Source organism: Thamnophis sirtalis, unplaced genomic scaffold (genome assembly GCF_051295495.1).
Source record: "Thamnophis sirtalis isolate CommonGarterSnake01/CBP01778 unplaced genomic scaffold, rThaSir2_p1.2 scaffold_1, whole genome shotgun sequence".
NCBI lineage: Eukaryota > Metazoa > Chordata > Lepidosauria > Squamata > Natricidae > Thamnophis > Thamnophis sirtalis.
In genome coordinates, this window is record NW_028261381.1 from 41,175,063 (window position 1) to 41,193,307 (window position 18,245).

The following is an 18,245-nucleotide window of genomic DNA, read 5'->3' on the forward strand; positions in this document are numbered from 1 at the left end:
TTTTTTTATAATTAGTTTACACACACACACACACACACACACACACACATACATACACACATACATGTTTCAAGCTTTAATATATTAATTTACTTTAAACAAGTGTATTACTGTTAGACATAGACACCTGTCTTTGCATCAAAATTGAGATTCTCTGCCTCATATTCTAGCAGAGAAGATTACACTTAAAGTTTACTGTAAACAGTAAGTTAACAGTAAAATTAAGGAACTGAGCTTACTGTTAACATTTACTGTGTTTTGGAGACAGGTCTCAATTGCACATATACTATTCCTTGAATTCCAGAAAATTGTTGCTGCTATTGCTTTTGTAATTTCCCACTAAAGTTTTTCACTAAAATTAGATTTGAATAGTTAGAAACTGTATCATATTTCTTGGCTGAAATCTTTTTTTTTTTGCCATTCAATTTAATTGCAATATCTCCCTGTCATGGAAGAGTCTTATGGGGCTATAATCCTATACTGGAATTTGTTGATTATGCACAGGCATTACCCAAACAGGCAAATTGATGGGTGAGATAATAAAGAATTTGAAATTTCATTTTAGCTAGGATTAGTAAACAGGCAAAAAATATTTTTGTCTTACCTTGTGGATGATACCCTGCATGCAAAGATAAATTGTAAGGCTATAAATGATATAAATATCTAAAAGGTTTTAATCACTCTGGTTTTAGGCTATCGCCATTGTAATCCTGGAGAATTCAGCTGTGCTGATGGAAGATGCCTCTTAAATTCTCAGTGGCAATGTGATGGAGATTTTGATTGTCCAGATCATTCAGATGAAGATCCTATTAATATAAAATGCAGAAGTGCAGGTTCAGCTTTTTAAATATTTGTGCAATCTTGCTTTTAAGTCCAAAATAATTTTCTAGAATGAGGCAGTTACTAAAATAAGTATTTCTACTTGCAGACTACTGACAAAGCATGCTGATTGGGTAATTCATTAATTGCCTCTTATTATTATTTGACATGTCCTTTCTGTAGCACCATACTGCAGATATCTTAATCCAGATGGTGTTTGAGACTTCTCTCTTTCCCTCAATTCATCACTTGAAAACTGTCATGCTTTGATCCAAGGCATGTGCAAAGGAAGAGAGGTTGAAAGATAGAAAAAAAATCAGGCTGAACAGAACTAAAGTTAGGTCTCTTTCAGGAGTGTAGGGACTCTAGACTGATGATGCATTTAACTCCACCTCAGGTTCAGCTTGATCATCTACTGCAATATAGAATTTATAAAGACAAAGCATTGATACCTGTTGCTAGTCCTTTAAGATAATTCAGATAAGAAAAACCAAGGGATACTAACTTTGTCTTTATTGTAAAGTTACATTAACAGAATCTTGCAAGATAGAAAGTATTTCTCCACTCCTTCTCTTTTACTCTCCCCTTCTGTGGATTGAAGTATACTTTACATGACAGTGGTCTATTCTGTGGCTCTTCCTCCTGTCTTTCAAGGTCATTCTCATATACTATTGCAACTATAGAGAGTAAGGAATTCACAGTAAGGAAGAAGAAGGTAAACAGATTCAGCCTTGAAAGATTTATTATATACAATTTAAATAAAAACAATTTCCACCCGTTTGTGGAGTTTATTTCCTGGTCTGGTCTACTTTAAGGCCAGCCTTAAGTCAACAGGAAGAAAGATCCATCATAAACAAAATTTTGTATTTAAAATAATCAAGCATTATATTTAGCAAACACATAGACAGTTGCCAAAATAGTTGTTCATTGAAATTAGTGCCCTATGTTCCATAACAATTAATATTTCTAGATTGTACTGTTTATAGATTTATAAAAGCTATAATAATTTACAAATATAAAATTTATACATATTGTACAAATATTTTAAACCTGTATAACAACCTGTATGTAACCTGTATGCAAATGTATAATTTGTTTGTAAATGAAACTATAGATTATAAACCTGATGACCATACTTTTTGCATTCTGTTTCCTTTTACCCATTTATTTCTTTTTTTTAGAACAGTCATGCAACAATTCATTTTTTATGTGTAAAAATGGCAAGTGCATCCCCCAAGAAGATGTTTGTGATGCCAAACAGGATTGTGGTGATGGGTCTGATGAGAGAAATTGCCATATAAATGAATGTTTGAGTAAGAAAGTTAGTGGCTGTTCTCAAGACTGTCAAGATCTTCCTGTTGGATACAAGGTTGGTAGTTTAGGAGTTTAAAATAATACACTATAAAAAAGACTTTGAAATCCCCAACTGACATAGAAATGCTAATCATATGATGCTTGTATTTGTATATTTTGTTAATAGTAATACAAGTAATAAAACTTTATAGCCCATACTTCATTTTACTTTCTATGTGTCTTAGGAAAAGGAAATAGTTTTCTGGAAGAAAAATAAATTGAAAATTGTAGGTAGAGATTTTTTTTTTAAAGAGAACCGAGGTACACTGAGATCTTATGCACTGTAGACAAATTCCTTGTTTGTCCAATCACACTTGGCCAATAAAGAATTATATTCTGTTCCGTTCCATTCCGTTCCGTTCCGTTCTACTCTACTCTACTCTACTCTACTCTACTCTACTCTACTCTTAATGCAAGTCCGGAGAACATGCAAACTTCTGTTTAGTTTTAAAGTCTAATGTAATCAATTGGAGGTATTGAAAAAATAACAAGTAGCTTTAAAGTATGTGGCTATGCCAATTTATGTGTCTAATATATAATTTAAAAATATGGGTTCATTACTGTATTCTTTTATGTTATCTCACAACAAAAGACTTGATGGATTTTTACAGTTGAAATACTGAAATAAGATATTATGTACAATAAATATATTTATTTATTCAATTTCTATAGCCGCTCATGTCAGACAATGACTGTGGGTGACTTACAATTCAAAACATATAATACACTAAAACTATAACTATTTAAAACAATAAAAAATTGAAAACATCCAAAATAATATACACAAATTCACAAATCAGTCAGTAGTTGAGGCATTAAAAATACCACAGCAAATATAACATAAATATTTTAATGTTCTTCTAATTGAATGCCTAGTAAACATTCAACTTGCTAAATTGGGTTTATGAGAAGAAATTCCAAATGTTGAGGTTATTGTCCCATTAACTTTTTTTCTCACCATTAATCTTCATGTTCTAACTCTTGTAACTTTTCCACTTCTCACACCGGGAGGTGAAGATACAAAAAAAAAAAAAAAAAAAAAAAGTAATTCCTACCTCTCTTTGGTTCACTAAAAACAATACAGTTTTTTTAGAAATTTTCACGAAATAACCTGTAGCTTTCCTATCACTTGCCTAGTGTAACTGTACCCCAATGCTATTGGACTTTTAAGAGCCTTGAATAAATGCTAACTTAGTGTCTATCACATTTTTGCTATGAAATATTCCAAAAATCCAATTAGACAAATTATAAAATTGTGAAATATTGCCTATGTCTCTGTGTGAAAAAGCTCAAAATGAGCCATGGGTTTTTCTTTGAATCCTGAGATTTGGATAATATGTTTTAAAAGTATTTTAACAAAATTGATATTGCATTAACCAAGGCAGATAAGGAAGTGGAAATAGACCTAGCCTTTACATGCTTAATACATAATGTGCTTTATTTTTCTTTATAGTGTAAATGCTGGCCTGGTTTTCATATGAAAGAAGATGGCAAAACATGTGTAGATATTGATGAATGTTCATCTGGCTTTCCATGCAGTCAGCAATGCATCAATACATATGGGACTTACAAATGCTTGTGTATGGATGGTTATCAAATGCAACCTAATCCTCAACAAGGATGTAAATCCCTTTCAGGTAAACCTTTTCAGCTACAAAACAATTAAAGTCACAGTCAAATTAAGCATAAAGAATAGGACTTAATTTTTGAAGTATTAAAACATTTATTTGCAACTATAGGTTTTAGCAAAATATATGTATATAAAATGCAACAATGAAATCAGTACATCCCCTCTTATATTAACAGTATTTCAGGATATGTTTTTGAATATTCCTTACCACCATGGCAAACAATGCAATTGTTTCAATGCATGTTTGTCTTCATTAAACAACACATTTTTTTTTGTTCTATTGGATTGACAAGGATATAATAAATTAGTTCTAGGTTCTTGATAGAGTTTGCAATATAGTAAGTAATGGGTCAGATATTCCACCTATATATTATTGTATATGCATAACCAGACTGCAGTAAGTACCGCAAGCCTCTATATCTTCCATCCAAATAAGCTGTTGGCTTATTTAAAAGCAAAGTTCTGTAAAAACTTGTCTCAGGCAATGAGATATAAGTGACTGTAAATAAAGTAACATTCCTTTACAAAGTAAGGTGAACACAGCTGGTAGAACTAGTTGTTACATTTACATTCCAAAATGTATTAACATTAAAAATCTATATTTTCTTTTCAGAACCACTATAGAACTCACTAATGGTTGGAAATTAAAATATGCATTAATTTTGAACCAAATGATTCTAACATTTTATGTCAGCTGTTACTTATTATCTATTCGTTCCTTGAAAACCAAGCTGTGTTTATAAATTCATTTTGGAAGTAAAACTTAATAGGGTGTGTTAATTCTTCTCTTGTGTTTCAAAGGCTATATTAAAGTACTTTAAAAGGTGCTAATTAAATCTCTTGTTCAGCTTATGACTAATATTTGATCTTGTTTGAAATATTATGCTTTTAATGTTTTTTTATCCATACCAATGTTCAAAGCATATAGCATTTAATTTTTCACTATTTATATTTCTATTCCAAAGTTTCATAAATTAAATAAAAAGCTACCATTATTTTTTCATATAGATGAAGAGCCATTCCTAATTCTAGCTGATCATCATGAAATACGAAAAATTAGTACTGATGGATCCAACTATACTTCAATGAAACAGGTATACTCTAAATGTCACACAAAGGATCCCTAGACAATGTACAGAAATCATAGATCTTTTTTAAAAGGTACAGTGGCCATAAACAGTACAACATCATCATAAGGAAATGTCAATGCAGAAGTGAATAAAAACATTTTAGATGGGCAACAAAATTAACTCTTTCCCCCAAATGTTATATATTTACCATAACATATACCACTGAAATCAATTCTGCATGTATATTACAACAAAATTAGTTGCTTGTATAACTTGATAGGAGTTTCTTTAAATGATTATACTGTTTTTAATATACAAGTATCATTTTACTAAGCAGAAGTGTTATGAATGTAGGGAAATAAAGCAATTAGTGATTTATGGTTTTGAAACATATTTACATACATATTTAAATGTGATTTTTGCAGGTTTTTTAAAGTTGAAATTTGCAGGTTAATACAGAACTAAAGAGAAAGGATTTTTGAGTAAATAACATAATGATATTACCAAGAACACAATATTGATTTACCTATCTGTTGTTCTCTTCAGTGTTTTTTATTAGTATTTTGGGTTTCAAATCATTGGTTCCTCTGTTATTGTTTCTGAACACATTCTTGGGAAGAAAATGCTATCAATCTATTTTAAGTAACATATGCAACTAGACTAGATTAGGTGGGCATCCTATCATCTAATCAAAGTTATATGCAGAAATGTATTGTTAATTCTCAACTGTGTTTTAGAGACTGAGAAGAACAGAAATAACAAGCATTTAACCACTTAAGGCCCTATACTCAACTATAACTGACTTCTATTGTAATTAATTATTAATTTTGCATGACCATACTGACTTTTGTGAGTCCAGTAGTAATACTTTGGAGCAAGAAAAACTGTTTTCATGATTTCTCATTATTCAAGTGCCTCTCATAAACTATTGTTTTCTTTAAAACTGTTACACAGTAGTTAAGCCACCATTTGGCACAATGGTGGTGAAATTGTATTCAAATCATATAAAATGTGAAAAAAATGGGTGCAGTTGTAAAAAAAAAAAATACATATACTCTCTATTACTGGTGATTTTCTCTTGGAAAGCCAGTTTTCAAATGATCTAGCTTGAGCTGTTTGTACCTAATGTTACCTCCAGAAAATTGAAGAATTCTAAAGCAAATACAGTTACTTTATACAGCCCACCTAATGCAGTTATAGTTCAAGCATTAAAGTATACTGCATCCTTGCAAAATTAAAAGTGTTGGATCATAAATATATATATTACTAATATACTCCTCAAAGACCACAAATGACTCCCCCTGAGTATATTTCATGCAGAATTGCCACAATCTACCAACCCCATGGTAGCCTACTTTGCAGGGAATTAAAAACAGCCTGAACGGACCTTTAAAGACTCCATATCAGATTGAAAACACCTGGAGTGGATGCTCCATCCTGACTTGAAGATCAGTATCTCAACACAGCTCAGGATATCTATATCCAATGATACTCAAGAAGGTTTTTTTTTATAAGTTAGCAGTTTATAGTGTTATCTACAAAAACAGTTTTTAATCCCCCTCATCCCTGAAAATGAATAATATAGTAATTTGGCAGGAAGGATGGAGTGAGCAAATTACTGCAATCTGTCATTTTAGCAATAGCATGTTTTGTATTTAAAGCTGGACAATCTTCTGTAGCAAGGAAATACAGATTTGCACTGTCAAAAATATTTGTGATCTAAAATCATTTCAATTAAGGTCAGCTAAACAAACATTGCTTTAGGATTAAATGACTTGCAGGCATTTTAGATCATAATGTAATTTTTAACTTACCCTTAAAAACAAAATTGAAGTAATAATTGAGCAATATTTCCTTCCTACAATTTTGGAATGCTTCCGAGTACTGCCAATTAATCAAGGAATACTATTCAAAATTCTTTTGGGGGAAGGAGAAAAAGAGTAGAAGATGGAAGATGACTATATAAACTTAATATAAATCTTTCTAAACTTGACTGTAAAAAATACGATTTCTGTAATGGCGTTGTCAAAGTCTGGAATGCTCTACCTGATTCAGCTACAATTTTTCACCGTTTCCATCACAAACTGACTTCCATGGACCTTACATCATACTTAAGTGGTTAGTAGAGGGGGCACGTATAAGTGCACTAACGTGCCTATCATCCCTGTCACTGTATTTTTATTCTTTTATTCTTGTTCTCATTTTTGTTTGACAAATTCTAATAAACAAACAAACATATCAGAAAGTCTCAAATCTTGATACTTCATGAATGAGCCAGGAAGATTGTGGAACAAGAAGGCACTGTAATCTCATATAAAATCTGGGGGTTTATATTGTCTTATAAAGTTCTCTGCAGTACCTTTACTCCAACAATAGGAATTTATAATTTTCAGGAGCCTCTTCATATTAGGCAGCAGAACTCAGGAAATCATAGCTAAAGCAAGCTTGATATATATTTTAAATTAGCTATTAATTTTAGTTTTACTCCACTGAATGTTTAGATTTATTTTTCTTTTATCTCTGAACATGTTTAGGTTTCATAGCCCCTTACTCTCTCCTTATTCATTTTTCTAAGGTTTTATCTCTTGATAATTACTGTTCTATGTTTTCAAAAGTCAGCCATATTTAGTCTGCCATATGTAGTAATTAAATTAAAGGTAATAAATAGTGCCTTTTGGAAGAACATCCCTCATCTATGCATATTCAATTCACCATAGACCAGTTTAGACCAAGTTATAGACCAGTATGAGCAAAATACTCTGTGAATCTAAATAGATAATGAATATAATAAAGTGTAAGACAAAGTTAAAATACATTTTTAAAACAAGCTTATATTTATGAATGAGGTTCAGAATACAGCCTGTATTAAATTATAATATAGACAATAAAATTACATTAAGTACACTAATATCCAAAATTATAAAAATGTGATAATATCTACCATTGCAATTAATAGAATTTGACTGGTGGAAAATTGGCCCATCATGTCCCACAGATCTTCCATGCTGATGCATAAAACCTAGCTACATGCACTGTAAAATCATCATTTCGTTATAGGCTTAATCTGAGTAGCAATAGCAGTAGACTTATATACCGCTTCATAGGGCTTTCAGCCCTCTCTAAGCGGTTTACAGAGAGTCAGCATATTGCCCCCAACAATCTGGGTCCTCATTTTACCCACCTCGGAAGGATGGAAGGCTGAGTCAACCCTGAGCTGGTGAGATTTGAACCGCTGAACTGCTGATCTAGCAGTAGCCTGCAGTGCTGCATTTAACCACTGCGCCACCTCGGTACCTAGGATACAGAGGTGGAATTCAGCAGGTTCTGACCAGTTCTGGAGAACTGGTGTTGGAAATTTTGAGTAGTTCAGAGAATGCTTAAATACCATCTCTGACTGGCCCCACCCCCCCATCTATTCTCTGCCTCCCAAGTCCTAGATGATCGAGAGGGAATGGAGATTTTGCAGTATCCTTCCCCTGCTACGCCCACCAAGCCACGCCCACCAAGCCACACCATGCCCACCAAGCCATGCCCACAGAATCAGTAGTAAAAAAAACTTGAATCCACTGCTAGGATATTATCAGAGGTAGGATGATTTTGCTTTGGATGTCTCCATAAAAGGAGCAACAAAGAACATATTCTGTAGTTTCTACCTCTCTGGAATCACAGGGGCCGAGCCTTTCAGCCAATGGTACTTTTATATAATTTCCCATCCAATACTGCAGAAGGGACAGCATTATATCAGTCAAGAGAGAAAGCTTTCAAATGGGTCGGCTGCAGTGACATTATATCTACTACATTTTGTACTGATGATAAAAAAGCTAGGGCCTTCCCTATATCTGTTTGCTGCTCTGTGTCCTTTTTCCTTTGCTTCAGGGTTTGTTTCACCTAATGGTATTTCATCTTGAGAACTGAAGGGAAAGTGTAATTTAGATTTAAAAGGTTAAATTCAACAGTCTTGATCCATGTGGACTGGTTGTCCTGAAAGCTAGACCTTAACAATAGAAGTAAGATTTAATCAAAAATTTATAGAAGAGAAACACTCTTGACTTCCGACCTTGGAAGGATGAAAGGCTGAGTCAACCTCAAGCCTGTAAAGATTGAATTACAGACTGTGGGCAGTGTTAGCCCGTAATACTGCATTCTAACCACTGACTACCAAGGCTCATATATAAGATGCTAAAGTCCATGTACAATGAAATCTACAGGGGAAGCTCATCCTCATGGAGGCCAGAGTGGCCTTCAGTTTTTAACCCCTCATTAATTAACCAACCACATGCAATATATAGTCCTCAATGGAACTGCATCTACATGGAGGGAAGTATGCAGTGGAGTACCCCAAGGCTCTGTTTTAGGCTCAGTACTCTTCAACATCTTCATCAATGATTTGAATGAGGAATAAATGGGGAATTCATCAAATTTGCAGATGACACCAAGCTGGCAGGAATAGCCAACACTCCAGAAGATAGGCTTAAAATACAGAAGGATCTTGAAAAACTTGAACATTGGGCACTATCTAATAAAATGAAATTCAATGGTGAAAAGAGTAAGGTTCTACATTTAGGCAAGAAAAACAAAATGCACAGGTACAGTATAGGTGGTACCTTGCTCAATAGTAGTAACTGTGAGAGGGATCTTGGAGTCCTAGTGCACAACCACTTAAATATGAGCCAGAAGTGTGCAGCAGCTGGCAAAAAAGCCAACACAATTCTAGGCTACATAAACAAAGGAATAGAATCAAGATAATGTGAAGTGTTAATATCATTTTATAATGCCTTAGTAAGGCCACACTTGGAATACTGCATTCAGTTTTGGTCACCATGATGTAGAAAAGATGTGGAGACTCTAAAAAGAGTGCAGAGAAGAGCAACAAAGATGATTAGGGGACTGGAGACTAAAACATATGAAGAACGGTTGCAGGAACTGGGTATGTCTAGGTTAATGAAAAGAAGGACAAGGGGAGACATGATAGCAGTGTTCCAATATCTCGGGTTGCCACAAAGAAGACGGAGTCAAACTATTCTCCAAGGCACCTGAGGGTAGAACAAGAAGCAATGGGTGGAAACTAATTAAGGAGAGAAGCGACTTAGAATTGAGGAGGAATTTCCTGACATTTAGAACAATTAATCAGTGGAACACCTTGCCTCCAGAAGTCGTGAATGCCGCAACACTGGAAGTCTTTAAGAAGATGTTGGATAGCCATTTGTCTAAAATGGTATGGGGCTTCCTGCCTGGGCACGGGGTTGGACTAGAAGACCTCCAAGGTCCCTTCCAACTGCTATTGCTATTGTATATTGTAATACTTGATAATTAATCTTATAGGAATAGTTATCTTAATTTTATTAATTTGTTTATAGTAACTGCTGAAGTTATTTTTTTCCCTTTCAGGGCCTAAATAATGTGATTGCCATAGATTTTGATTACAAAGAAGAGTTCATCTATTGGATTGATTCCAGCAGACCAAATGGAAGTAGGATTAATAGAATGAATCTGAATGGGAATGATGTCAAGGTGATTTGGAAGTAATCATGGATTTATAAATCTTATTTGGATCCGAAGCTAATGCCATTATGTAGAAAGATATTTAGATACTGGCACAGCTTAAGCCAGTAAAATTATTACCCATGCAAAATAGATTCTGATCATGACTTAGCTTTATTGTGAATACATACATTGAAACTATGGAGCAGATTAACCATGATTAATTTAACTCAATTTATATAGAGTATAATTAAATCTAGATGAAACTGGTTTTTTTTTTTCCTATTTGACAGGTCAATTGATATTAAGTTGCACAACTGCAGTTGTTTTTCTTGGGTGATAAATACTTAAGTTTCAAATACTACTTAAAAAGCATACATATTAGTTGTATTTGTGCTAGTGTAAATATTTAAGAATTTTCAGCTACTCACACTATTTATTAAATTTACATGCTATGTATCTCGTAGTTCGAGGCAACTCTGAGCAGGTTCTATAGATAGATGTGTGGTTAGCTTAGTCAATGTGTATTTTCTTTAATGTTCATAATCAAACATGAAACAATTGATAGTTAGGATTATAAAACATATAGCTTATGCAGGATATTGCATAATATCTGTTAAATTTGATCCAATTGAACTTCTACCTTATTTAAGAATTCTTGGTAATGATTCCCTATATTTTTTTTTCTTTTTATTTCTGGACTTAGTTTTTTGACTGTTTGACAGATGAAGTTTCCTTTTTTCCCTGAAGTTGATTTAATCACAGTAGAAACATATCTATTTCATATATTCATATTTGAAATAATTCTTTTTGAACTATGATTTAATTAGTGCCTATATGTACAATAATGGGATAAACATTAATACCATATTGTGGAAATTTGAATGAAATACAAAACCTATCTATTCCCTGATTTAAAGTATCAGACAGATTGAGTTAAATGAAGAATATAGTGATTACAGTGAGAAAAAAAAAACCCAAATAAATGGGGAATACTCCCATATCTAATACAGGACAGAAAGAATATATATTTCATTAGTTTATGCAGGATTTTCTTTTTGTACTTCATATTTATGCAACTTTTCATTCAAACCATTTGTGTTATTTTTACAGATCTCCCATCCTACTCAAAGTTAGACTTGTTGATGAGAGTTCTCACCAAACCTAACTCATGCCAAGGTTTCCTAGTGGATGCCAGAATTGAGATCAGCATTAAGTGTCTATTCATAACTATACTTTTCTTTTTTTGGAACTATACCAAACCCATTTTCTTATTTTTGCACAATAGTTTTAGTTTTATTAACTAAACTGTTAGTCTGTCATGGCTTTTCCAAGAGATGATGATGGAAACATTTTTGTTAGCTGATTACCATATATAAATAACATTGATAATAGACAATTTTGCCTAGGGAAAAGTGAACTTTTAATATATCAGAATAGGTAATTGACCATAATTTAGATGAATGGACAGATACATACTTAATCCAGGTTCATTTTTTCCTTATATTTCCTATCATCTGAAAGATTATACTACTATTTTTCCATGCACAAAGAATATGTTGAATTTGTAGTTATAACAGCAGCCAATGAGGTGATTTGCTTGACAAAACTGTCCATAGTAGTTTAGCAATAGCAATAGCAGTTAGACTTATATACAACTTCATAGGGCTTTCAGCCCTCTCTAAGCGGTTTACAGAGTCAGCATATTGCCCCCAACAACAATCCGGGTCCTCATTTTACCCACCTCGGAAGGATTGAAGGCTGAGTCAACCCTGAGCCGGTGAGATTTGAACAGCTGAACTGCAGAACTGCAGTCAGCTGAAGTAGCCTGCAGTGCTGCATTTAACCACTGCACCACCTTGGCTCATACTGATAGAGTGAAATGGAGCTGCCTACCTTAACCTTTAGAAACTGAAGATGGTAAAGATGGAAGAAACAGTACAGCCAGTGCCATCTGGATGCAATTGTAACTTGGAGTGCTTTGGCTGATAGTTTTTGTTACCACTACATCAACCCATTTCTTTCCTGTTTATAAAAGTAAATCTTGGAAGTTTTCAATAGTTATCTTTGACAGTGTCCCTTAGTAAATCATATTGCTGACTCCTGTTATGTGTTGAAGAAAAGCAGGTAACTATGTTGCTGTGCATTTGAATGTGAAGAAACCTCTAAGAATATGAGATGGGATGGGATTCTGCACATCAGAGAAAAAAACTCATCGAGACATACCTAAAGTAAATCTTTAGAGTGAAGTAATTATGTGGTGAGAAACAATTTGGTGTAGTGGTTAAGGCATAAGTTCTGAAACCAGGGAATTCTAAGATCTTATACTGCCTTAGGCACAAAGCCAGCTGGACGACCTTGAGCCAGTCACTTTCTCTCAGCCCTGAGAAGGAGGTAATGAAAAATCTTGCCAAGAAAACTTGCAGGGACTTTTAATAAAAGCGCGGGGGGGGGTGGGGGGCAGCAATACAATTACCATATAATGCCTTCTGTTGTTGTTGGTTAATTGTAGTATACTATAAGAATCAATACATTTTCTCTTAAATATTTTTCAATATCAAGAACCTTCCAATTACGTAATTGTATATGCCAGTGTAGTATAATTATTTACTCTCATCTCAGGGAAATAAAACTGGACTTTCCACAATTTTTATGTATGTTCTGATACTTATACAGTTTTTATTTCTCTAGGTAGTTCATAACACAGCTGTTCCTAATGCATTAGCTGTTGACTGGGTTGGAAAGAATCTCTATTGGTCTGACACAGAAAAAAGGATGATTGAAGTTTCCAAAATCAATGGCTTGTATCCCACTGTTCTTGTGAGCAAAAGGGTGAAGTTCCCTAGAGATCTCTCTTTAGATCCTCAAATTGGGTATGGAGTTATCATACAAATTAATAGTGCAATTGGTTGTTTCTTGTTTGGAGAATGTTTATAAGGAAATATAACCTTCTCAACAAGAGTAATATTTAAATGGAAATGTTTTTGGAGTTAATGTAGCTAAAATGAAAGAAAATGGAAATAATTGTTATATTTAATATTTGAAAATTTCAGGTTAATAATAATATAATGACAAATTTGTCCAGTATAAATTTGAGCAATAATGTCTAACAACTCATAACAGGTGAATTAATTTATCTGAATGGATTTTTAAATATTATTTAAAAGCCATTAACTACTATACATCTCCACTGAAGTTCAATGTGACTGGATTATATATAGGAATCCAATGGAAATCACATCAAATAATGCTATTTACATGACATCATGCAAATGGCATAAATTATATAAAATATAATTGTCATGCAAAATAATATGTATATAATTCATTTTGATAATGCCACGATGCATGTGATATCCCTTGCCCTTTCAGATACCCATTATTTTATAAGCTGTTCCATAGAAGTATGTCAGGCAAAAGCCTGGAAATTTGAGAATGCAAGAATGGTCACCTCAAAGAAGTGGTGCTTATAAATATTTATTGAATTCTTCTTTCATAAGATTGAAATCTAAACTCAAGACACATTCTTGACCAATGTTCCTCATTTATTTGATCCCTCCCCAGATGTTTGATGAGGAAGAACCAGCAAAATCTTAATGAACATCCTTTTGTTTTGGACCCTCAGTTATATACTGAAGCCCTGTGACCAATATAATTTTGTTCATGTGATCTCTTAATCATATTGATTGCCTTTTTTCTAACCAATGTTTCTTTATTAATATCTTAATAGCAATCAGAAACTATACATAATGTTCTATTATTGAAAGTGCATAGAAAATTGGTAACCCAGGAACATCTAATAGTACTCATGAGAAATTTATATACAAGTCAGGAGCACAGTATGGACAGAACATAGTGAAACAGACTAACTCCAGGTTGACAAAGGAGTGAGACGAAATTCTATCTTCTCTCCCTATTAATTCAACCTATATGTTGGTGTGTCTATGTGTGTGTGTGTGTGTGTGTGTGTGTATGTATGTGTGTGTGTGTATGTATGTATGTATGTATGTATGTATGTATGTATGTATGATTAATACATACACACACAGACATCATATATTAACATAAATGAAATATATGGGAGAATTATATCACATTTTCTATTTCCACCTATACCTTCTTTTCCCTTAAACTTAGGGTAGCCCACAAAGGATGCTGAATATTTACAATATCACAGAACACACTGAAAGTGTGTGACTATTTTTTTAAAAAAAATATTTATTTTATTAAATTTATATGCCATCAATATCACAATTTGAAGTAATTCTTAAAGGCTTACAATGTAACAAAAGATACAAATATAAAAATAATTATAAATATAAAAACAGATTTTCTTGGCTAAGGAGGGATTAATATATGCTATAAGAATTGTGGAAAGTTGGCATACCTTTAAATTTAATATTTAAAGGACAAAGCATGACTAATTATTGAGCCACAACAGAAAATTGTCTGGGTAGGATTATTTGAGAATGTTTTGCTCATTGAAAAAAAAAAGATGGACAAGGGATATATTGGCTTATGGATTGCAGATCCTATGCCATTTTTTAGCTCCAAATATTTTTTTTCCCATTCAGTGTTGAACATTGTAAATTAATTTGCACAGAGAAAGATTTTGATTTAATGAACTTTCATAAGAAAAGATAGAGGAGAAAATGGAACATTTTAAAAAATTCAATCCATTGTACACTTTTTTTTGCCATTGTAATATCATATCTCTTGCTTTATGGGAGAATGTGTGAATTCAGTAAAAGAAACATAACTCAGACCTTAATGTTTTGACCAACATTAAATAAATTATCAACTCTTTTGAGATAGAATAGAGTCTGTGAGTTCTGAATTAGCAGAATTTATCAATTTAGTTCATCGATAATGAACAATGTGATACTTAAAAACAAAATATCACATTGTGATACATACAACTTTGTAAAATGTAACATTCCCAATTATACTGATGACATAATTATTTACATAGTAACACAGTATTTATGAATTTTGTTTCCTAGTTATTTGTATTGGATTGATTGCTGTGAATATCCTCATATTGGTCGAGTTGGCATGGATGGCTCTAATCAGACAGTTGTGATAGAAACACAGATATCTAGACCCATGGCTCTTACAATAGATTATGTCAACAGAAGATTATACTGGGCTGATGAAAATCATATTGAATTTGCTAATATGGATGGCACCCGCAGAAATAAAGGTTAGTTACATTCCAAGAAACAAACTATTACAGCCTGGTTTTTTTTTTTTTGCCAAATTTGTTGTATTTAGAAAAGTATTCTTTTATAACCTACATTTTTCTAAAAAAAATATAAATACCTAAAGTCAGGTTCAATAGACAATTTCATAAATTATATTAAAATATCACATTGCTTGTCATTTTCTTCTAAACACTTCCTTGTTTGATTTTTGGACATTCCTGTACATGAATATTTTGTGTGAAAAAATAAATAATAATATAAAAATAATAAAAAATAAATTATAATTATATTAATAAATTATAAAAAATAATAATAGTGTGTTTGGCCTATGAGGCTTGACTTTTGACACACTATATATGAAGAAGCTAAGGACAATATATACAGTATATCAGTGATGTGCGGTGAGCTTCATGGCCAGTGAGGCAAGTGCGAAAGCCCTGCTGAAGCCCCGGCACAGCTTTAAGATTTGTGGACTTCAACTCCCAGAATTCCTCCTCCAGTCATGTTGCGATGACGTCATCTGCATGGATCTGCTCCACTTCGCTTTATTCATGGGGGAGGGGAGGGTTGCCACTGAAGATGCCGACAAGCCTCCACCGCCACCAGAATAACTTCTGCTGCCTCCTCCTCCTCCTCCAACAGCATCACCACATTTGCTGCCCGGCACTGCGGCCTTTTTTCCTGCTCCCGCTCCCTCCCGCGGACTCATGGCTCCTCAAAATCACGGTGGAGGAGGAGGGGGCAGGAGTAACGTGGAGCCCAGCTCAGGTGCTCCGAGCGAAGGGGGAGACACCACTGCCATAGGCGGGGGTGCCTGTGGGACCTTTGCTGGCTTCACCTCAGCCACAGCGTTGGGCAGCAAATCCGGCAGTCCTGTTGGAGGGGGAGGTGGCAGCAGATATTCCGATGGCAGTGGGGGCTTTGGGGCTTCACTTCAGCAGCAGTGCCGGGCGCAAGCGGCTAAGACTGGCTGCCCACAAAGGACCTCCCCGGGCTTGCTTTGCTGAACACGGGGCGACGAGGCTAGTTTGAGGCTAGTTTGAGCAGCCGCGGCCGGCGTAAACTACCATCAGTCACCCTGCACTCATCAAAACAAGTCTGGGGAGGTCCTTTGCGGGCGGCCAGTCTTAGCCGCCTACAAAGGACTCCCCATGCTTGCTTTGCTGAACACAGGGTGACTGATGGTAATGAGCGGCGCAGCCGGCGCCTAGGAGGTCCTAGGAGACCTGCTATGCCATGTAAGCTCCTGCTGCCATCCCCACGCCCGTGCTAAATAGATTTTCTGAGGCCCCTCAGCTTCTGGACCCTGTGACCACCCCTCATCCCCCAGGCTGGCTCAGCCGCCCAAGCAACCTCACTTTGCTGCCCACCCATCGCCCCCAATCCTCCCTCACCCTCTCCGCCCGCCAGGATGGAGCACATCAAGCATGTCCCACTGAATGGCTGGCCTGGAAGGCATGCACTTTAAAGTGCATGCCGCCTCGGCTGCCATAGAGCGAAACATGTCCTGGTTTGTGGCCGGGAGGCACACTGGCACTTTAAAGTGCCTGCCACCACCCCGGCCATACAGCGGGGTGGCGGCATGCACTTTAAAGTGCCAGCGTGCCTCCTGGCTACAAACCAGGACATGGTTTGCTCTATGGCGGGCTGAAAAATAAAAAATAAAAATAAATGTCCCAGCCCGCGCACCAGCAGAGGCGGTAAACACACAAACACACACACACACACACACACACACACACACACACACACAGAGACAATAAAAACAAATTATAATTACTTACATTACTAATAATTTTGAATTCCTCCCCCCTGCCCCCTCCCTCTGACCCACATACCTTCCAGCTGCGTCAAAAATGCAAGATTTGGTCTAGCCAGGGCAGGCTAGGATAGTTGCTGCTACAGTCACCACATGGATGACTCTGCTTAAATGTTTTTTAAAAAGCCTCTAAACAAAGTGCCCTCTGCAGGAGGAGGCGAGAGAATCACGTGCCTCATTTGCAAAAGGATTTTTTCGCTTTTTAACCCTTGCTTAACTCTTAAAAGGCGAAAAATTCCTTATGCAAAGGAGGCCCATAGTTCTCTCGCCTCCCCCTACAGTTAGCACTAAGCAGACTCAGAGTCACTGTGACTTGGAGTCTGGCAGCAACTACCTTGGCCTTTTTGATTATTATTTTTAAAAATTCCTTTTCCTCATGAGACTGGTGAGGCCCCGCCTCCCCTGCCTCCAGTGACTGCATGTCCCTGCAGTATATCACAGAAGTGAGTACACCCCCTCACATTTTGTATATATTTAAGTGTATCTTTTCATATGACAACACTGAAGAAATGACACTTGGCTACAATGTAAAGTAGTACGTATACAGCTTGTATAACAGTGTAAATGTGCTGTCCCTTCAAAATAATGCAACACACAGCCATTAATGTCTAAACTTTTGAGGTTAAGGACAAGGGAAAGAGCAGGAAGCTTTCATTATTTATGTAATAGAGATCTGTGGGATGAAGGGGAATATTGGATTCAGTGATTGACTGGTCATCCTACAATTCACATTACCATCGGTTGTCCCAATCGCATGGTGTGATCTTATAAGATAAATCTTTAGTTTTAACATTAATTCCATCTCTGTGTTTACAAATATCTTATCCTGAGTACTTGTATTACTAAGTTTTATGAGCTGTTGACAGCTG

At 35.1% G+C, this 18,245-nt stretch overlaps 1 protein-coding gene across 1 annotated transcript in view; it reads left to right on the forward strand.

Moving 5' to 3' along the window:
• The window catches only part of LRP1B (LDL receptor related protein 1B), a 939,689-nt gene that overhangs the window by 828,884 nt on the left and 92,560 nt on the right, over positions 1–18,245 (forward strand). The window contains exons 54-60 of the mRNA XM_087710921.1: positions 693–833; positions 2,001–2,188; positions 3,626–3,809; positions 4,811–4,896; positions 10,261–10,383; positions 13,045–13,226; positions 15,357–15,556. Coding sequence (XP_087567047.1) covers positions 693–833; positions 2,001–2,188; positions 3,626–3,809; positions 4,811–4,896; positions 10,261–10,383; positions 13,045–13,226; positions 15,357–15,556 — 1,104 coding nt within the window. The remainder of the gene's footprint in view (positions 1–692; positions 834–2,000; positions 2,189–3,625; positions 3,810–4,810; positions 4,897–10,260; positions 10,384–13,044; positions 13,227–15,356; positions 15,557–18,245) is intronic.